The sequence below is a fragment of the Ruditapes philippinarum genome, unplaced genomic scaffold, assembly GCF_026571515.1.
Source record: "Ruditapes philippinarum isolate M1 unplaced genomic scaffold, ASM2657151v2 ctg2994_1_1_1_1, whole genome shotgun sequence".
NCBI lineage: Eukaryota > Metazoa > Mollusca > Bivalvia > Venerida > Veneridae > Ruditapes > Ruditapes philippinarum.
Window position 1 is genome coordinate 92941 of NW_026853819.1, and position 21514 is coordinate 114454.

General features: G+C 33.4%; 1 protein-coding gene and 1 long non-coding RNA gene across 5 annotated transcripts; one reads left to right on the plus strand and one right to left on the minus strand.

The window, feature by feature from the left end:
• The first annotated feature begins 4765 nt into the window (after positions 1 to 4765).
• Positions 4766 to 15384, plus strand: LOC132738023 (uncharacterized). Of its 4 annotated transcripts, none has more exons than XM_060725438.1 (4): positions 4766 to 5009; positions 14199 to 14366; positions 14702 to 14849; positions 15093 to 15384. In XM_060725438.1, exons 1-4 carry the CDS (start codon positions 4874 to 4876, stop codon positions 15370 to 15372), a joined length of 732 nt encoding a protein of 243 aa, XP_060581421.1. In that variant the 5' UTR covers positions 4766 to 4873; the 3' UTR covers positions 15373 to 15384. The 4 variants fall into 4 exon arrangements, with proteins under 4 accessions (XP_060581421.1, XP_060581423.1, XP_060581420.1 ...); XM_060725440.1 differs by having other exon boundaries at positions 14202 to 14366; XM_060725437.1 differs by lacking the exon at positions 4766 to 5009 and adding an exon at positions 13817 to 13954.
• Positions 15385 to 16110: 726 nt separating this feature from the next.
• LOC132738026 (uncharacterized) lies at positions 16111 to 21317 on the minus strand. The gene is made up of 2 exons (XR_009626810.1): positions 16615 to 21317; positions 16111 to 16507 (listed from the first exon to the last, which is right to left on the minus strand). It is a non-coding gene; the product is annotated as an uncharacterized LOC132738026 (long non-coding RNA).
• Between the last annotated feature and the right edge of the window lie 197 nt (positions 21318 to 21514).

The following is a 21514-nucleotide window of genomic DNA, read 5'->3' on the forward strand; positions in this document are numbered from 1 at the left end:
ATTCATATATGTATTTTGTTTTATATCATAAGCCAGTTGTCTATGACAATGTTTTGTTAAAAAATCATATGTTAGCTATTGTATTATCTGGTTTTTCAACATTTGACTTTTGAGTGTAGAAAGAAATAAATAAAATTATTGTTATTACCATCCTTTAAAAACTAATTATTTACAGTAATAAATAATATAGTGCCACGGTTAAAAAACACACACAACATATTGTAACACTGTTTTAATTATGCATTACGATTTATATATAACTCCTACATTGCTGAAACCAGTAATCTGCCCTTTGCTACCACTTTAACTTAGTATAGATGGCTACAATGGTAAGTAAATATGAATAATGATCATAATGGTCAAAAATACCGTTAACTATGATCGAAACGTCAAAGTATGATCGAAACGTCACATGAAAAATTAAAAGTTTAACATGTATAATTCTTATGATACACGCTAAGTTATAATTAAAGTCCTTATTCATGGAATATTTAATTTGAGTCAAACAAATTGTACCTACGAAAACTATTTGATAATTTACAAATTTTATGTGATACAATAACATTTCCCGGATTTTCTGTGAAATATTTACATTTTTTCCTTAAAAAAAAGTAACGATTTCCCGATTTTCATGTGTAATAATATTACGTTTCGGCTATTTAGTTTTAATAAAATTTAAAATAACTTACATTTTTGATTGATACTTAGTTCTTCGACGTCCTAAAATAAAAGAAACAATTCCAAACCTCCCATACTTTCTTTTCCGTCACATACGTCTCACAAACTTCGCGCAAATGTAGCTAACAGTAAAGTGTATGGAAAATCACTCGACCATGAATCTTGAGCGCTCGGGGACAATCTTGTATGTTTAACCACTGATTGATTCTCACCAAAAAAAACTTTACTACACAAATCCGTTAAAGACGCCAGCAAAACATTTTCCGATCTCTTTTTAGTCACACGATTCAATTTGCTATGTATTTATATAAAATAAAAACTATTGTTCCCCGCCTGGATTATTCGGAAGGACCAAAAAGTTAACATGGTTGGCACACCATCACGTGACATGCGCGAAACAGTTTTTATTCGTCATTCGAGCATTAAGGCGCAAGAACAATTGGAAGTGGTATCAAAATGAAATATTGAAAGAAGATGGGGCCTAAAAGTTAAAAACGGTTTATAATATATAAGTTTGTTAAGGTATTAAAATTAAAGGAGCTCCACTGAGGTCCTAAAACCTAAACACATAAAAAATACATTCTAACATAGGTTAACTGCATGGACATTTAAAACGGACAAATATGCCAAAAAATGTTAAAAATATATAGAGGATATTCAAGTTTTTTTCTGTAAATACAGGATTTATTTTCATCAAGTGGTATGAAAATAAATATTTCATGAGTGGCGGTAGCCACGAGTGAAATGCGATTAATTTTCATGCCACAAGATGAAAAAAAATCATGTATTTATAGAAAAAAACTTGAATTTTTCTGTTTATTATGTAATTTGTCTCTATTTCTAAATTACAATTTGGAAGACTATGTCTTAAATTTTGTGTACTGGCAGGATTTAAAAGAAAGTAGTCCGGCAAGATACCAGTGAAAACACGGAAAATATGTTTCACTAAAATACTTTTTACAGTGAAAATACGAAAATAAAAATAAGCATTTAATTTCATTTACATTTCTCAATATTTCATTTATAGTTATATAATGAAAATATATACTCAGATTTGATTTAGATATAAATTCTATTTTGTCACGGATCTTGATTACAATGTAATATATAAATCCGCGATTTTGTGTCATTCTTGTCCGATTTGGGTTAAAAGCGTTTAACCACTTTTCATTTTTGGGTCATTTTGCACTTATACTGGAAAAATGGAGTGAGCGAATAATCTGAAATCTTGCAAACAAGTTAGGCCTATGGTCCAGAGTGCATCAAATAGTATATAAATCTCGAAAAAGATATTACCAGTTTCGTCATAGCAATAACGTTTATCAGAGATGTAGATTTATCTATATTTCTGCGTTAGTTGTAAAAAATTCATACCCTGGTTTGTCTATTTTAACTGGAACAATAATATATTTTTGGTCCCAGATTTTAATTAGAATAGGAAACACATTCGTAACATTGTAACAAATGCGAACAAAAAAAGTAAATTACATGAACACTGACTTATTTTTTTTAAAATCAGCATCAGACTAAAACAACAATATTGAGAAAAAAAACAACGTAAAAGTAGAAAATAAAAAATATTCATACGCGGAAAGTCAGAGCTGTTGAGTTACATTGTAAATGGTGGCGCCTAGCTAGAACTGACACTTAAAATTTCATCGATAGGTATTGAATTCTATATATTTTTTAATTGTTTTTTATTTGATTTTCACGTGTAGTCTATAGCCGGGCAAGCCAAAGCCTGGGCTCGCATAATATGATTTTCTTCAACTCGTTCAATAAATTTAGTATTAAATCTACACTTATTCAATATCCTATATTTAATAAAATATATAGTGTAATAACACTTTGACGCGACGTCTTTTGCGTTATGTACAAACATAGCGTTAAAGCGCGCTAATGTTAGATAATGTTCAGTGTGACTTGTCCATGTAGTGAGTTATGTTCACTGTATAAATAGTGTTCAGTATGTCTTGTCTGTGTAGTGAGTTATGTTCACTGTATGGATAATGTCCAGTGTGTCTTGTCTGTGTAGTGAGTTACGTTCACTGCATGAAAGTGTTCAGTGCGTCTTGTCCATGTAGTGAGTTACGTTCACTGTATGAATAGTGTTCAGTGTGTCTTGTCCATGTAATGAATTATATTCACTGCATGAAAGTGTTCAGTGTGTCGTGTCCATGTAGTGAGTTATGTTCACTATATAAATAGTGTTCAGTATGTCTTGTCTGTGAAGTGAGTTATGTTCACTGCATGAATTGTGTTCAGTGTGTCTTGTCTGTGTAGTAAGTTTACGTTCACTGTATGAAAGTGTTCAGTGCGTCTTGTCCATGTAGTGTGTTACGTTCACTGTATGAATAGTGTTCAGTGTGCCTTGTCCATGTAATGAGTTATGTTTACGGCATGAATTGTGTTCAGTGTGTCTTATCCACGTAGCGAGTTATGTTCAATGTATGAATAGTGTTCAGTGTGTCTTGTCTGTGTAGTGAGTTATGTTCACTGCATGAATTGTTTTCAATGTGTCTTGTCTGTATAGTAAGTTATGTTCACTGTATGAATAGTGTTCAGTGTGTCTTGTCCATGTAATTAGTTATGTTCACTGCATGAATTGTGTTCAGTGTTCAGTGTGTCTTGTCTGTGTAGTGAGTTACGTTCACTGTATGAATAGTGTTCAGTGTGTCTTGTCCATGTAGTGAGTTACGTTCACTGTATGAATAGTGTTCAGTGTGTCTTGTCCATGTAGTGAGTTATGTTCACTGCATGAATTGTGTTCAGTGTGTCTTGTCTGTGACGTAAGTTATGTTCACTGCATGAATAGTGTTCAGTGTGTCTTGTCCATGACGTGAGTTAAGTTAACTGCATGAATAGTGTTCAGTGTGTCTTGTCCGTGTAGTGAGTAACGTTCACTGAATGAATAGTGTTCAGTGTGTATTGTGCATGTAGGGAGTTATGTTCACTGTATTAATAATGTCCAGTGTGTCGGCTCCATGTAGTGAGTTATGTTAACTGTATGAATAATGTCCAGTGTGCCTTGAAGGCTTGTCCGTGTAGTGAGTTATGCTCACTGCATGAATAGTGTTCAGTATGTTGTGTTCATGAGTGAGCTACGTTCACTGAAGGAATTGTGTCCAATGTGTCATTTCCATGAATTGAGTTATGTTCACAGCATGATACTGTTCAGTTTCTTTTGTCCATGTGAGAGTTATGATCACTGAATGAATTGTGTCCAGTGTGTCTTGTCCAAGTACCGGTAGTTAGTTATGTTCACTGCATGAACAGTGTCAGTGTGTCTTGCCAATAGGCAACAGAATCTGCCAATCGTTAACAGACCATTTGAAATAGAGCAGATTGGTGTCAGTATTCCATATGACTTTACGCGGGTCAATTTCTTCAGGAGGAGTAAGTTTTCTATTGAAGTGCAGCTCTATTGGTGACAAACTTTAACCATGCCATTCGCTTTTGTATTCAAATTTGCCATTCAGTACTATCGCGATTATAAATTTTCCGAGTTTTTTAACGTTAAATACATACATTGAAATTTACATAATTATGTGTACGAATTACAAATGTTTACATTCATACAAATTTCTTTGAACCTATGCAAGAAAAATGAATGATTCAGATTAATGTCGGTAACGCCATAATGCTAAATGAAATTAAAATTAACGATTAAGAAAATTGATAAATAGATGACCCATTATGCTTTACTTCCATCACGTCAGTAACGTAATCATGACGTAATCATAATCAAATTTTGCTGACGTAACTTGTCATAGAAACGACGTTACGCAACATAAGATATCAACACATAACGGTATGTGGATGCATTTTTTATTATCATTATTTTGAGTTGCTTTATTAATTCGTTTAACCGAATTTTATGGTCAGTAAAGTGTTTCAAAATGTTACACAACTAATTAAGTTTCAATTATCATATTTATTTTAGCTCGTTTGTGATAAAATATTAATTGATCCATTCTCAAAGTCTGACTCCAGTATGACTTGGTCCTACCATCTCTTCAAAGGTTCACCGCAACAACAATTTCCCCTGCCACTCTCAATTTGTAGTTTTGAAAAAATGAAACTATGTTTTCTGTTCTTATTCAGACAACAATATTTCAAATAAATCAAATATGTTGAATAAATTAATTTGTTGTGAGCACAATAACTGAGTATAAAAATTTTGTTACAGTGAATTATGAACAGATTATCAAGAAACGACTACAAAGCTCACTCAAGAATGAACAAAAATTGTTCATCAAAAAGGGCAAAGTCTTTATGTGGCACAAAAAGAAGACACGATTCCCAAAGAAAATTGACAAATCGAATAAAAGGTAAGATTAAAAAATTCTCATAACTGGTCCGGTCTAGATTGTGTATCAAATGCTTAATTAAGAGAATTTTATTGTACATTTTAAAAAGGAAACTTCAGCTGATGTTATAAAACTTGATAACATTTTAGTAATAATTTGCCTTACAAGGCAATAACAAATTTTCGGTTCCCTCCCATCAACGAGGTACATCAAATAGAACATTGCATCATCATAAAGTTGTTCACTAGATTTTTACATTCTGTTTTTTCGTTACATTAGCAACAGATGATAAGACCTCACAGAAGAAAAGGCGAAGTAAGAGCGATTTACCAACACAAGGTCAGAGGAGGTGGGTGCCACAAAAACATGGTCAAGCTGCACAGCGCAAAAGACGCACAACTGGACATAATAGTTCTAGAGCGGAAATAAGAAACCAGTCTGCATATGGTAAATTAATTTAAAACAAATTGTTTAATAACAAATTTTGATAACGTACTACGTACAGGTTTTCGGGAAGTTACAAAAATATTAAGATACTAAGATACTGTGACTTATATCAAACTTGTAAAAGTGTTTTGCAAGGTATGGTATTGTAATGATATTTCATTATCGGACCGGATTTCAAAGTTTGTACAAAAGGAAAATGTTACAAGATAGATTCATATGTTATTTGTGTAATTGGTTCTTCTTTGCGACCAATGCATTTTCACATTTAGTATAATCAAGTGCAGAGTAAATTTTAAATCTTACGTTGCATTATGCTTTAAATCGTCTCTTATTTTCCAGAGTTGAAGATGTATCTTGACGATATTTATGACTACAGTCAACATACAAACAGAAATGACAGAAAAACTTCCAAAGTACCCGCTTCTCAATGGAACGATACAAAAGTGTCAGAAGATGTTTCATCAAACTGCCAACCCAAGTTAAAAAGGTATCGAATTCTTGCAAAGATATACATTTTTCTTTGTCTACCGCATAGTGTCAAACAATGACCATCACTTTTTCAAGTGTATATTTTAAATGAATATTTTTCTGATTAAGAGTAAGAAAACTGTTTTACCAATGATTTTTTTATATCTGGAATATTCAGCATGTCGTAATTTACGATACACATTTTTCAAACAGTTATATTGCATTATTATAAATGTCGTTTTATATTTTCAATTTTTAACAGGGACAATCGAGAAGCAGACGACACACATTGCCAACCCGCAAAGCAGCAGACGTCAGGTGACCAAACTGTGAAATCTACTCAACATGGTAACCTAGACATGAGCATTACAGATATCTGCCCAAAATCACAATCTACTAACACCCGGCAAATCAGTGAGAAGTTACTACAAGATGATATAAGAAATGAGTTGGCAAACAAGAAGAAAATAAAGAAAGGATTTTTCACCAGAGCATTTCGCTCTATTCTCGCTTGTTTTGGAATTAAAAATGATAGAAAATGAAATGAGCTAGCATCGAAAACTCTTAAAGAAATAAATCTTTTTTGTGTGTTAAGTATATGATTTATTTTGTTAAATATAAGTTAATCGCTTTACAAATGTGGTTTTTGTTTTCTTTGGTGTTTAATTTATATAAAGGTATGTATGTTACCAGTACATGAATATATAAATCATCAAGTAATTCTTAAAACGTCCAAACAGTAATGAATTCATTGAAAACTGGTTTGAATTACTGGCATAAATATTCCTCTAAATGATATGAATCATGTCTATATGGTCCAATGGAATGCCCCTGAATGTTACCAAATGACATGATCCTCTTTTGGAGCACGATGGCCTTTTCTGGCAATATATCCCGAGTGAATAGTGTAGAACCATCATAGCACTCTTGTTTCTGAATAAGAAAAAAATGTTTGCACACAAGTTCCTGCTGTATTTAAGCCCCTTCTGACGTAAGCTACGACGGACTTTAAATAATTAACATGTCCTTTGCATATTTGTCCAGTGTGCCCTGTCAATGTAGTGAGTTATGTTCACTGAATGAATAGTTTTCAGTGTGACCTGTCAATGTAATGAGTTATGTTCACTGAATGAATAGTTTTCAGTGTGACCTGTCAATGAAGTGAGTTATGTTCACTGAATAAATAGTTTTCAGTGTGACCTGTCAATGAAGTGAGTTATGTTCACTGAATGAATAGTTTTCAGTGTAACATGTCAATGTAATTAGTTATGTTCACTGAATGAATAGTTTCAGTGTGACCTGTCAATTAAGTGAGTTATGTTCACTGAATGAATAGTTTTCAGTGTGACCTGTCAATGTAATGACTTATGTTCACTAGATGAATAGTATTCAGTGTGTATTGTTCTTGTAGTGAATTATATTCACTGAATGTTGTGCATTGTCCGTGAAGTGATTTATATTTGCTGAATGAATAGTGTTCAGTGTGTCTTGTCCATGTAGTGAGTTATGTTTACTGAATGAATAGTGTCCAGAGTGTCTTGTCCATGTAGTGAGTTATGTTGTTCACTGAATGATATTGTCCAGGGATCTTGTCTGTGTAGTGAGTTATGTTCACTGAATGAATATTGTCAAGAGTGTCTTGTCTGTGTAGTGACTTATGTTCAATGAATGAAAAGTGTCCAGTGTGTCTTGTCTGAGTAGTGAGTTATGTTCACTGAATGAAAAGTGTCCAAGGTGTATTGTCCATGTAGTGAGTTATGTTCATTAAATGAATAGTGTCCAGTGTGTCTTGTCCATGTAGTGAGTTATGTTCATAAAATGAATAGTGTCCAGTGTGTCTTGTCCATGTAGTGAATTATGTTCACTGAATGAATAGTGTCCAGTGTGTATTGTTCAGGTAGTGAGTTATTTTCATTAAATGAATAGTGTCCAAAGTGTATTGTCCATGTAGTGAGTCATGTCTTTTAAATGAATAGTGTCAAGTGTGTCTTGTCCATGTAGTGAGTTATGTTCACTGAATGAATAGTGTCCAGTGTGTATTGTCCATGTAGTGAGTTATGTTCAATGGATGAATAGTGACAAGTATGTCTTGTCCTTGTAGTGAGTTATGTTCACTGAATGAATAGTTTCCAGTGTATATTGTCCGTGAAGTCAGTTGTATTTGAAAATTGAAAAGTGTTTTGTGTGTTTTGTCCGTGTAGAAATGAACAGTGTCCAATGAATCTTGTTCGTATAGTGAGTTATATTCACTGAATGAATAGTGTTCAGTGTGTCTTGTCCGTATGGTAAGTTATTTTCACTGAAGGAATAGTGTCCGGCATGTTTTGTCCGTGTACTGAGCTATGTTCACTGAATTAAATGGTGTCCAGTGTGTCCCTGTCTGTGTAATGAGTTATCTTCACTGAATGAATAGTACTCAGTGTCCCTTGTCTGTATAGTGAATTATGTTTACTAAATAAATAGTGTCCAGTTTGTCTTGTCCGTGTAGTGAGTTATGTTCACTGAATGAACAGTGTCCAGTGTGTCTTGTCCGTGGTAGGATTAAAATTCATGAAAAAAATTTTCCGTCCGTCTTTCAGGTAATGAGATATCCTCACAGAAGAAGAATGAAAGTGTTATTTCTTTGCCCCGGGGGGGGGGAATTTATGTTAACTGAATGAATAGTGTCCAGTGAGTCTTGTCCTTGTAGTGAGTTAAGTTCTCTGAACGAATAGTGTCCAGTGTGTTTTGTCCGTGTAGTGAGTTATTTGTAAAAAAATTATCATGTCCAGTGAGTCATTTTCCTTATATTGAGTTATCTTCACTAATAAATAGTGTCCAAAGTGTCTTGTCCGTGTAGTGAGTTATCTTTACTGAATGAAATGTGTCCAGTGTGTCTTGTCCGTGTAGTGAGTTATCTTCACTGAATATATAGGTCAGGGGTGTCTTGTCCGTGTGGTGAATTATCTTCACTGAATTAATAGTGTTCAGTGTGTCTTGTCCGTATAGTGAGTAATCTTCACTGAATGAATAGTGTTCAGTGTGTCTTGTCCGTTTAGTGAGTTATGTTAAGTGATTAAATAGTGTCCAGTGTGTCTTGTCCTTTAAGTAGTTATGTTCACTAAATGAATAGTGTCCAGTGTGTCTTGACCTTGTAGTGAGTTCTATTCATTAAATGAATAGTGTCCAGTGTGTCCTGTCCGTGTAGTGATTTATGTTAAGTGAGTAAATAGTGTCCAGTGTGTCTTGTCCTTGTAGTAAGTTATGTTCACTAAATAAATAGTGTCCAGTGTGTCTTGTCCTTGTAGTTAGTTATGTTCACTAAATGAATAGTGTCCAGTGTGTCTTGTCCTTGTAGTGAGTTATGTTCACTAAATGAATAGTGTCCAGTGTGTCTTGTCCGTGTAGTGAGTTATATTCACTGAATGAATAGTGTCCAGTGTGTCTTGTCCGTGTAATGAGTTATCTTCACTGAATGAGTAGTGTCCAGTGTGTCTTGTCCATGTAGTGAGTGGTGTTCACTGAATGAATATTGTCCAATGTATCTTGTTCGTGTAGTGAGTTATATTCACTGAATGAATTGTGTCCAGTGCGTCTTGTCCGTGTAGTGAGATATCTTCACAGAATGAATAGTGTCCAGTGTGTATTGTCCGTGTAGTGAGTTATCTCCACTGAATGAATAGTGTCCAGTGTGTCTTGTCCGTGTAGTGAGTTATCTTCACTGAATGAATAGTGTCCAGTGTGTCTTGTCCGTGTAGTGAGTTATCTTTACTGAATGAATAGTGTCCAGTTTGTCTTGTCCGTGTAGTGAGTTATATTCACTGAATGAATAGTGTCCAGTGTGTCTTGTCCGTGTAGTGAGTTATCTTTACTGAATGAATAGTGTCCAGTGTGTCTTGTTCGTGTAGTGAGTTATCTTCACTGAATAAATAGTGTCCAGTTTGTCTTGTCCGTGTAGTGAGTTGTATTCGCTGCATAAATAGTGTCCAGTGTGTCTTGTCCGTGTAGTGAGTTATCTTCACTGAATATATAGTGTCAGGGGTGTCTTGTCCGTGTAGTGAGTTATCTTCACTGAATGAATAGTGTTCAGTGTGTCTTGTCCGTGTAGTGAGTTATCTTCACTGAATGAATAGTGTTCAGTGTGTCTTGTCCGTGTAGTGAGTTATGTTCACTGAATGAATAGTGTTCAGTGTGTCTTGTCCGTGTAGTGAGTTATGTTCACTGAATGAATAGTGTTCAGTGTGTCTTGTCCGTGTAGTGAGTTATGTTCACTGAATGAATAGTGTTCAGTGTGTCTTGTCCGTGTAGTGAGTTATGTCCACTGAATGAATAGTGTCCAGTGTGTCTTGTCCGTGTAGTGAGTTATGTTCACTGAATGAATAGTGTCCAGTGTGTCTTTTTCATGTAGTGAGTTTTCTTCACTGAATGAATAGTGTCCAGTGCGTCTTGTCCGTGTAGTGAGTTATCTTCACTGAATGAATAGTGACTAGTGTGTCTTGTCTGTGTAGTGAGTTATCTTCACTGAATGAATAGTGTCCAGTGTGTCTTGTCCGTGTAGTGAGTTGTATTCCCTGCATAAATAGTGTGTTAATGTGTCTTGTTCATGTAGTGCATTTTGTCTGCAAGTTAAGACAGCACTTTAAATAGCTTTCAGGATTTTTTTTCTTTTTATAATCAAACGACAATTTATTTTATCATAAAAACATACGAAACAATGACACAAGAGGGCCATGATGGCCCTGAAGTCGCTCACCTGTATTTAGGCCCCCGGAGCGGGGCTAGTTTAAACCCCAGGGCTTTTATTTGAACAAACTTGGAAGACACTCATTAGAAGATGTTTCATGATGTTAAGTTTTTACTACACAAATATAATGAAAAACAATGACCCCCCCCCTTTGGCAGGGCCAAAATTTTAACCCAAGGGCTTTTATTTGAACAAACTTGGTATACACCCACAAAAAGATGTTTCCTGCAATCTAACCTCTAGCTCATGGGGATTTTTAAAAGAAGATTTTTAAAGTTTTTACTATACACATATAGTTAAAAACAATGACACCTCTGGGGCGGGGCCAGTTTTAGCCCCAGGGCTGTTATTTGAACAAACTTTGCAGACACTTACTAGAAGATGTTTCATGCTTAATATCTAAACTCTAGCTATTTGGGGTTTTTCAAAGAAGATTTTTAAGTTTTTGCCATACACATATAAGGAAAATCAATGACCCCCAGGGCGGGGCCAATTTTGACCCCAGGGCTTTTATTTGAACAAACTTTGTAGACACTCACTAGAAGATGTTTCATGCTTAATATCTAAACTCTAGCTATTTGGGTTTTTTCAAAGAAGATTTTTTAAGTTTTTGCTATACACAAATAAGGAAAATCAATGACCCCCGGGGCCGGGCCAATTTTGACCCCAGGGCTTTTTTTTGAACAAACTTTGTAGACACTCACTAGAAGATGTTTCATGCTTAATATCTAAACTCTAGCTATTTGGGTTTTTCAAAGAAGATTTTTAAGTTCTTGCTATACACATATAAGGAAAATCAATGACCCCCGGGGCCGGACCAATTTTAACCCCAGGGCTTTTACTTGAACAAACTTTGTAGACACCCATTAGCACATGTTTAATGCTAAATATCTTAGCTCTAGCTCTTTGGGTTCTTTAAAAGAAGATGTTTTAAGTTTTTACTATATGCATATAGGGAAAATCAATGACCCCCTGGGGCGGGGCCAATTTTGACCCCAGGGCTTTTATTTGAACAAACTTGGTAGACACTTATTAGAAGATGCTTCATGCTAAATATCTTAGCTCTAGCTATATGGGTTCTTTAAAAGAAGATTTTTTAAGTTTTTACTATATGCATATAGGGAAAACCAATGACCCCCTGGGGCGGGGCCAATTTTGACCCCAGGGCTTTTATTTGAACAAACTTGGTAGACACTTATTAGAAGATGTTTTATGCGAAATATCTTAGCTCTAGCTCTATGGGTTCTTTAAAAGAAGATGTTTTAAGTTTTTACTATATGCATATAGGGAAAATCAATGACCCCCTGGGGCGGGGCCAATTTTGACCCCAGGGCTTTTATTTGAACAAATTTGGTAGACACTTATTAGAAGATGCTTCATGCTAAATATCTTAGCTCTAGCTCTATGGGTTCTTTAAAAGAAGATGTTTTAAGTTTTTACTATATGCATATAGGGAAAATCAATGACCCCCTGGGGCGGGGCCAATTTTGACCCCAGGGCTTTTATTTGAACAAACTTGGTAGACACTTATTAGAAGATGTTTCATGCTAAATATCTTAGCTCTAGCTCTATGGGTTCTTTAAAAGAAGATTTTTTAAGTTTTTACTATATGCATATAGGGAAAATCAATGACCCCCTGGGGCGGGGCCATTTTTGACCCCGGGGCTTTTATTTGAACAAACTTGGTAGACACTTACTAGATGATGTTTCATGCTAAATATCTTAGCTCTAGCTCCATGGGTTCTTTAAAAGTAGAATTTTTAAGTTTTTACTATATGTATATAGGGAAAATCAATGACCCCCTGGGGCGGGGCCAATTTTGACCCCAGGGCTTTTATTTGAACAAACTTGGTAGACACTTACTAGAAGATGTTTCATGCCAAATATCTAAGCTCTAGCTCTTTGAGTTTTTTAAAAGAAGATATTTAAAGTTTTTTCTTTCGGTTGCCATGGCAACCAGAGTTCTGCATTGAATTAAATTCTTTGAACAATTTTTAAAGGTGACCACCAAAGGAACATTCCTGTGAAGTTTGAATGAAATTGGCTTAGTGGTTTATGATGAGATGTCATTTGAAGCAAAAGTTTACGGACGGACGACGGACGGTCGGACGGACGCCGGACGAAAAGCGATCACAAAAGCTCACCCTGTCACTTTGTGACAGGTGAGCTAAAAACAAATTAAGTCAGCAATTGTTCAGGAATAAATAGAATTTCTATGACTGAACGAAGTATATTAACAGAAAGGTCATGGTCAGATAATTGTCAAAGAGAATGTTGTATTAATATTGCGACAACAACAGAAGCTTCCGATAGTTAACAGGTCATTTGAAATAGAGCAGATTAATTGATGTTAGTATTCTATACCTTACGCAGGTCATTTTTCTTCAGGACGAATATTTTTCTACAGAATGGCAGCTCTATTAACCACTTTCGCTTTTGTATTCAAATTTGCCATTCAGTGCTTTCGCGGTTATGAATTTTCCGAGTTTTTTAACGTTAAATACACACATTGTAATTTACATATTACGAATTAGAAATTGTTTATTTTATACAAATTTCTTTGAACCTATGCAAGGAAAATTAATGATTCAGATTAATGTCGGTAACGCCATAATGTAAAGTGAAATTAAATCAACGATTAAGAAAATTGATTAATAGATACCTCATGTCAGACCCATTCTGTATTACTTTCATCACGTCAGTAACGTTGTAATGACGTAATCATTAATTTTCTGACGTAACGTGTCATAGAAACGACGTTCCGCAACATAAGATATCAACACGTAACGGTATGTAGATGCGGTTTTTAATATCATTATTTTTAATTTCTTTATTGATAGGTTTTACCGAATGTAATGGTCAGTAAAGTGTTTCGAAATGTTACACAACTAATTAAGTTATAATTATCTTATTTATTTAAGCTCGTTTGTGATAAAATATTAATTCGATCCATTCCCAAAGTCCGCTTCCTCACATGGTTTATGACTTCATCACCATCTCTTCAAAGGTTTAGAAAAAGACACCTTAACTACAAAATATTCTGCCACTATCAATGTGTAGTTTTGAAAAAGTGAAACTATGATTTCTGTTCTAATTTTGACAACATTTTTTTTCAAATAAATCAAATATGTTGAACAAACTGATTTGTTGCGAGCACACTTATTTAATATAAAAATCTTGTTACAGTGAATAATGAACAGATTATCTAGAAACGACTACAAAGCTCACTCAAGAATGGACAAAGTTTGTTCATCAAAAAGGGCAAAGTCTTTATGTGGCACAAATAGAAGACAGGATTCCCAAAGAAAATTGACAAATCGAAGAAAAGGTAAGATTAAGAAATTCTCATAACTGGTCCGGTCTAGATTGTGTATCAAATGCTTAATTAAAAGAATTTTATTGGACAATTTCTGCAGATATTATAAAACTTGATAACATTTTAGTAATAATTTGCCTTACAAGGCAATAGCAAATGTTCGGTTCCCTCCCATCAACGAGGTACATCAAATAGAACATTGCATCATCATAAAGTTGTTCACTAGATTTTTACATTCTGTTTTTCGTTACATTAGCAGCAGATGATAAGACCTCACAGAAGAAAAGGCGAAGTAAGAGCGTTTTACCACCACAAGGTCAGAGGAGGTCGATGCCACAAAAACATGGTCAAGCTGCACAGCGCAAAAGACGCACAACCGGACATAATAACTCTAGAGCTGAAATAAGAAACCAGTCTGCTTATGGTAAATTAATTTGAAATAAATTGTTTAATAACTAATTTTGATAACGTACTACGTACAGGTTTTCGGGAAGTTACAAAAATATTAAGACACTTCACAATTGCTGTAGTGACTTATATCAAACTGTGTAAAAGTATGGCATTGTAATGATATTTTATTATCGAACTCGATTTCAAAGATTTTACAAAATAAAAATGTTACAAGATAGATTATATGTTTATTGTGTAACTGGTACTTCTTTGCGACCAATGCATTTTCACATCATTAGTATAATCAAGTGCGGAGTAATTTTTAAATCTAACGTTGCATTATGCTTTAAATCGTCTCTTATTTTCCAGAGTTGAAGATGTATCTTGACGATAATTATGACTACAATCAACATACAAACAGAAATGACAGAAAAACTTCCAAAGTACCCGCTTCTCCATGGAATGGTACAAAAGTGTCAGAAGATGTTTCATCAAACTGCCAACCGAAGTTAAAAAGGTAAGTAATGCTTGCATAGATGTACCTTTTTCTTTGTCTGCCTCATAGTGTTAAATAATGACCATCATTTTTTCATGTGTATATATGAAATGAACACTTTTCTGCTTAAGATTAAGAAGAATGATTTACCAATGATTTCTTTTATTCTTAAATATTTAGCATCTCATAATTTATTATGCAAATTTTCTAAACAGTTATATTGCATTTTTATAAAAGTCGTTATATATTTTTAATGTTAAACAGGGACAATCGAGAAGCAGACGACATCCAGTGCCAACTCACAAAGCAGCAGACGTCAGGTGACCAAACTGTGAAATATATTCAACATGCCAACTTACACAAGAACATTACAGATATCTGCCCAAAGTCACAATCTACTAGCATTTGGCAAATCAGTGAGAAGTTACTACAAGATGCTATCAGAAATGAGTTGGCGAAGAAGAAGAAAATAAAGAAAGGATTTTTCACCAACGCATTTCGCTCTATTCTCGCTTGTTTTGGAATTAAAAATGACAGAAAATGAAATGATCCATTCCGAAATTGTTAAAGAAGTAAATCTTTTTTGTGTTTTAAGTATATGATTTATTTTTGATAAATATAAAGTTAATCGTTTTACAAATGTCGTGACTTTTGTTTTCGTTGGTGTTTTATTTATAGGTATATGTATGTTACCGGAATGTAAAACATGAATATAAATCATCAAGTAATGGACCTTTCCGGTTTTTGGTAGCGGAACATTTAGCCACACCTTTTCCATTCATTGCTAGGTCAACTGCTCACAAACAGTATCACAAACACAACCATGTGTTCTTTTGTGCAAACCAAGTCAACCAGACAACCACTGACTTTGTATTATATCCGTGTTGCAATTGGATAACAAGTTAGCCAATTTACATAAAACTGTAAACTCTGGAAAGGTCCATTCTTAAAACGTCCAAACAGTAATGCATTCACTTGAATTCCTTCTAAATGATATGAAATCGTGTCTCTATGGCCAAATGGAAATGCCCCTGAATGTCCTATATTGGAGCATTATGGCATTTTCTGACAATGCGTCTCAGGAGAGTAATGTAAGACCATCATAGCACTCTTGTTTCTGAATGAGAAAAAAATATTTGCAAGCAAGCTCCTGCTGTATTAAAACCCCTTCTGGTGTAAGCTACCCTGGACTGTTTAAATAATTAACATGAACTTTGCACATTTCTGCATAACAAAACGTCAGATATTCGTGGATTATAAAAATATAAATAGACTCAACACATATAATTACCTCTGTTTATTTTCAATCTGACATTACTACAAAATAGACACAGTATAAATACATCATGATTCACTGTTCACAAAACAATAGAAAACAAGCATGGTTTTTCCACTATAAAATGACCTTGAACTTTGTAATGTGTTTATCACCTTGATGTTCAGTAATCATGAACTTCAGTAACCTTGAACTTCAGTAAGCTATGATCATGAACTGTGTAATGATATTGCGCAATGATTCTGAACTATGAAATGAGATTCAATCATGCTATGAACTTTGAAATGTGCTCCAAATATGTAATGAGCTTGATGTACGAAAAATGCATGAACTACCTGATGAGAATGAAATATGAAATGAGCTTGAATTATGAAATAAGTTTGATCTATGAAATGAGCTTGACCTAAAAATGAGCTTTAAATATGTAATGAGCTTGAATTATGAAATGAGTTTGAACTATGAAATAAGCTTGAATTATGAAATAAGTTTGATCTATGAAATGAGCTTGACCTAAAAAATGAGCTTTAAATCATGTAATGAGCATGAATTTTGAGTCCAAACTATAAGATGAGACTGTATCATGTTATGAGATTTAGCTGTGAAATGAGCCTGAATTATAGTGTCTAGACTATAAAATGAGCTTGAATTAGGATATGAGTCTGCACATGAGCTTAAATAAGAAAATGAGTCTGAGGTATGTAATGACCTTGAACTATGTAATGACCTTGAATTGTGTAATGAGCTTTAACTATGAAATGAGCGAGAACTACATAATGAATACGAACTATTAATGAGCTTGAACTATATGTTCAAATGATGTTTACTGTGAACACGAATTCTATCAGCTCAAACTATAGAATAAGCTTGAAAAATGAACAACGCTTTTAACACAAGTTTGCATAAAGTTTTAAAAATACTGAAAAGTGAAAGATATGCATCTTTTTCTTAAGGCAAATTGCACATTTACATTATCAACAGTTGCAGCAATGTTTAACTTAATTATATAAAGATTCACATGAACGTGTTCTAAAAACACAAGTAAATAGATATGCTAATAACTTATGAAAGATATGGCAAAAAAAACAACAAATAATTTATAAGAACAACGGTCACTAAAGCCAAGTTAAATGCCACCGTACACAAGATCTTTATTAAAATCAAATATCTGGAATAAGAAATGTATGTAGTAGGTTGTATTCTTTGCAGAAATAAAAATAGAATTTGTTCATAAAACTTTGCAGAAAAAATGTGAATCTGTTCACAAACAAAGTAGAATATATAAAATTAAAGCAATGTTTTAAATGTCTATACACATGATACATAGATTGTTCATGTGGCAAATGTTTGTCAATGGAGCACTGAAAGAGTTGAGCATGACAGAATTGTAAAATAAATAAGGGATATGAATGCCATTAAAGAAAGAGAGACTTTTTGAAGTACCCTTCAGCTATTCTAGAGGAAAATGAAATTTGCTGTTGATAAAATATATAAACAATAAGGAACCCCCTTGGTACCCCTAATCTACAGGTACGGTCTCTTATATGTAAATTAGTAAAAATGAACAACTGGTTTCCCTATCTTCTATTTTTAGAAACAAATGTCACCGATGCATTATAATTAGCTCTCAGGACACCGTTTTGAAGATGGCCTAACAGTGACATGATGCACTTTTCCAAGATAAAATTACTGAAATACTTAACTTGAAACAACAAAAAATAAAAGCTGAAGGCCAAAGTTAATGATACGCAAAGAGAAGTAACAAAATTTCTTTTTTAATATTTCTAAACGCTCAAATATAAGCTGCTTCGTAGAAATTTTATTTTCTGCAAGATATACGAAGTGCGGAAGAGAACAAGAAAATGAATACAAGTCTGTTTGAAGCTGACAAAAAAGACAACAATAAGGTTTCTTGCATCTATTGTGTAATATAGAAAAACAGAATTCAGCAGAATTGTGGGAAAAAACTCTTTTAAATAACCAAGAATTATAATTCAAAACATTACATTGTACATAACTTTGTAAATAAAATGCATTTGTTGTATAATTAGTGAGCTGTTTATTCTCCTTTTAAAAAAACAATTTTTCTTTCTCTACAGAAATTTTTGATTTTCTTCAATGATACATTTTGATTGAAATAAACGGCTGATTTAGAATTCAATTCACTAATAATTTAAGCTGGTATCCCTTTCTTCCTACCCTTACTATCAACACTGACTAAGATCTCCAACAATTATAAATAATATACAAATCTACCTAAAAAAATATCAAGACAATATAAATGAGCCGTGTCACAACAAAACCAACATAATGGGTTTGCGACCAGCATGGATCCAGACCAGCCTGCGCATCCGCGCAGTCTGATCAGGATCCATGCTGTTCGCTTACCAACCCTAATACAAGTAGAGAAATTGATAGCGAACAGCATGGATCCTGATCAGACTGCGCAGATGTGCAGGCTGGTCTGGATCCATGCTGGTCGCAAACGCATTATGTTGGTTTTGTCATGAGGCGGCTCAAATGTATCTATTTTCCTTCATTCATGTTTATCAGTAGAATTTCATCAAGTCTTGATTATTCTTAAATTTCTATACAGACTCTCTGCACCTTTAAAGGGACTCCACTGAGGTTATATGACAAGTTGGGGCTAGAAATAACTTCTTGAGATTAATGTTCCATTTGTTTAAGTTCTAGACTAATAACTTTTGTGCAAATTGCAGATCATTAGCTCTCACCATTTGTACAGAATAATTAACTTAATTGTGTAAAGTGGCCAAATTTTGAAAACCATTGCAAATTGAGCTAAGAATAGCACAAAATACGATTTTTAATTTATTTCTGAGTACATTTCTTAATTATCTTTTGCATATCTTTTTGTATTAAGTGCCCAAATTGATCTATGTAAAAAGTACAAATTTTATGTTTTTATGGTTTTTGACCTGAGTGGAGTTCCTGAATCTACTCTTTTTTATAAATTAAACATAAATTTACTCAGTTTGCTTTATCTTTATTCACAAAACATGCAAGGCACACCAAAAAAAAAAAAAAAAAAGAGAGACAGTCAATATTTAAATCAACTATAAACATCTCTGTTTCACATTATTTATAGAGAAAATTAAATACAACACTGGGATTTCACAACCAACTTGCAACCATATATTAACATACATGTATGTATAATTTATGTTCTTATTGTCAATTTATAAACTTTACAGTCAATCAAGCTATGAATATGCATAGAAATTCAATGTAAATACATGTATATCAAGTAAGTAAACTACTGTATTGTGACAAAGCAACTACTGGTCATTTAAGTAAACCTGCCAATATGTATATTTATATGTATACATCTGTTAAGTGCTAACTGTTCGGCAGAATGACTATTAATTTATCAGCAAAAAAAAAAAAATCATGCAAAACAGTTCAATTTGAAATTTGTAAGCAAAACAGTTCATTTATAATTTTGTAAGCAAAAAAGTTCATTGGAATTACCTAAATATCAAAACATTAAGCAACTTGAGAGAGAAAGGTACAATACAACCTTAGGTACCATATTACATATATGGCATGACTATAAAATAACCCAAATCAAATAATCAAAAGGGTAGTTCATTACATACCAGTTAATATTCTAATAAATAAACTGTTACATGGATAAATAAGATGTAACTGAAAGAAAATCCATCTTGTATACAAGTGCGATATTGTACGACATTTGTTGACGTAATGACAACTTACATAACCACTGAATAAGTAAATTAAGATAAAAGTGCCAGGTGGTAAATAATAAAAGATTCATTATATGAGAATCTTACAATACACTAGCATTTAGCTCTCATGGAATTCACTAGGCCGGATCACACTCAGCACTTTACACTTAGTGTGATCCTAGCCGAGCAAAATCCACTCAAGCCAAATACAATGTACAAGACCTAGATCAAGATATTTGTACTCATATAATAGCTAGTCTCAATCATATCATAATAAATATAATAAATATAACTTTCATTGCAAACAGTTTCAAAATCATAAGTAACAATGACAACTGACAAGTGAATCTTATATTTTTCATGATAATATTATCCATTAATTTTGTATATTTATTACATATCTTTATGATATGTTAAATAATAATGTTGTATGAATATTGAAAAACAAAATTTATACTTTTCACTGTGTGTATCTTAGGGACACTCATACACATTTTTCACGAAACTTATTTCAAAACAAGGTGAACAATTACAGAGTTGAAGATTTTAGCATAATATTTTTCAAATGCAATAAGATAACAATTATGTTCCCTTCATTGAGTGCAATGTGTGGTCAAAAAAGCTCACCCTTCACATTCATTGTGCTCAGGTGAGATAAAAAAAACATAAATGAGTCAGTAAAAAAAGTAACATACTCACATCTATTGTAAACAATATAAAAAATGCGTAGTACAGCAAATATCACTATTCAATATAAAAGAATACTAAGGTTTAAATGGATAAATCAATGAAGAATTAAAGTACTAGTGTGGATTTTCAGAGATAAATCATATTATTGTTTGATGTACAAAACATGCTGGTCATTACATACTTCTTAATTTTAAATATGTCAATTAACCATTGTTTAAAAGCAGATAAATTAATGCCCAAGCAAATAAACTTTCCAATTTGTCCGGTTTGGAACAAAGCAAAAATACTTAAATTTTCAAAAACATTTCCTGATGATGAATTCAAGAACTTTTTCATGACCTTACTGACCCTGATAACATTGACATCTGTTTTAGAAAATTTCAAAAGCTTAATTTTACTATCTTCTTAATATTGTAAAACAAAATAAATAAATGTCATAGGCATTTACCTAATTTTGTTATAATAATACTATAAATAGAAAAGGAATTTTTGCTTAATTATCTGATATTAATACATTAATGCGTGAATAAACAACCTTGTTTTTGGTCAATTTTTACAGTGTGACCTATATAATATAATGTGTATTTAAGCCCCCTCTATTTACAACAGCGAAATAAAGCTGTATCAAAACAATACCCATTATTTATTTCTAATACATCTCATTGATGTATTATAATATATTATAATTACCGAACCTTACCCTGCTAAATTTGTATAATGAACTTGTCCATCTTAAAATTCAGATCTCCTTTCATATATGAGCCGTGTCACGAAAAAACCAACATAATGGGTTTGCGACCAGCATGGATCCAGACCAGCCTGTGCATCAGCGCAGTCTGATCAGGACCCATGCTATAATAGTAGCCATGTAATAGAGTTGGTAAGCGAACAGCATGGATCCTGATCAGACTGCGCAGGCTGGTCTGGATCCATGCTGGTCGCAAACGCATTATGTTGGTTTTGTCATGAAACGGCTCATATCAAATCATAAATCGAGCAGTCAACAGTATAGA

What these genes read in the sequence shown, in the direction of transcription:
- LOC132738023 (XM_060725438.1), top strand. Translation starts at nt 4,874, where the DNA reads ATGAACAGATTATCAAGAAACGACTACAAAGCTCACTCAAGAATGAAC. An exon ending in ATTGACAAATCGAATAAAAG is followed by an intron (nt 5,010 to 14,198) that starts GTAAGATTAAAA and finishes TCGTTACATTAG; the next exon opens with CAGCAGATGATAAGACCTCA. An exon ending in TGCCAACCGAAGTTAAAAAG is followed by an intron (nt 14,850 to 15,092) that starts GTAAGTAATGCT and finishes AATGTTAAACAG; the next exon opens with GGACAATCGAGAAGCAGACG.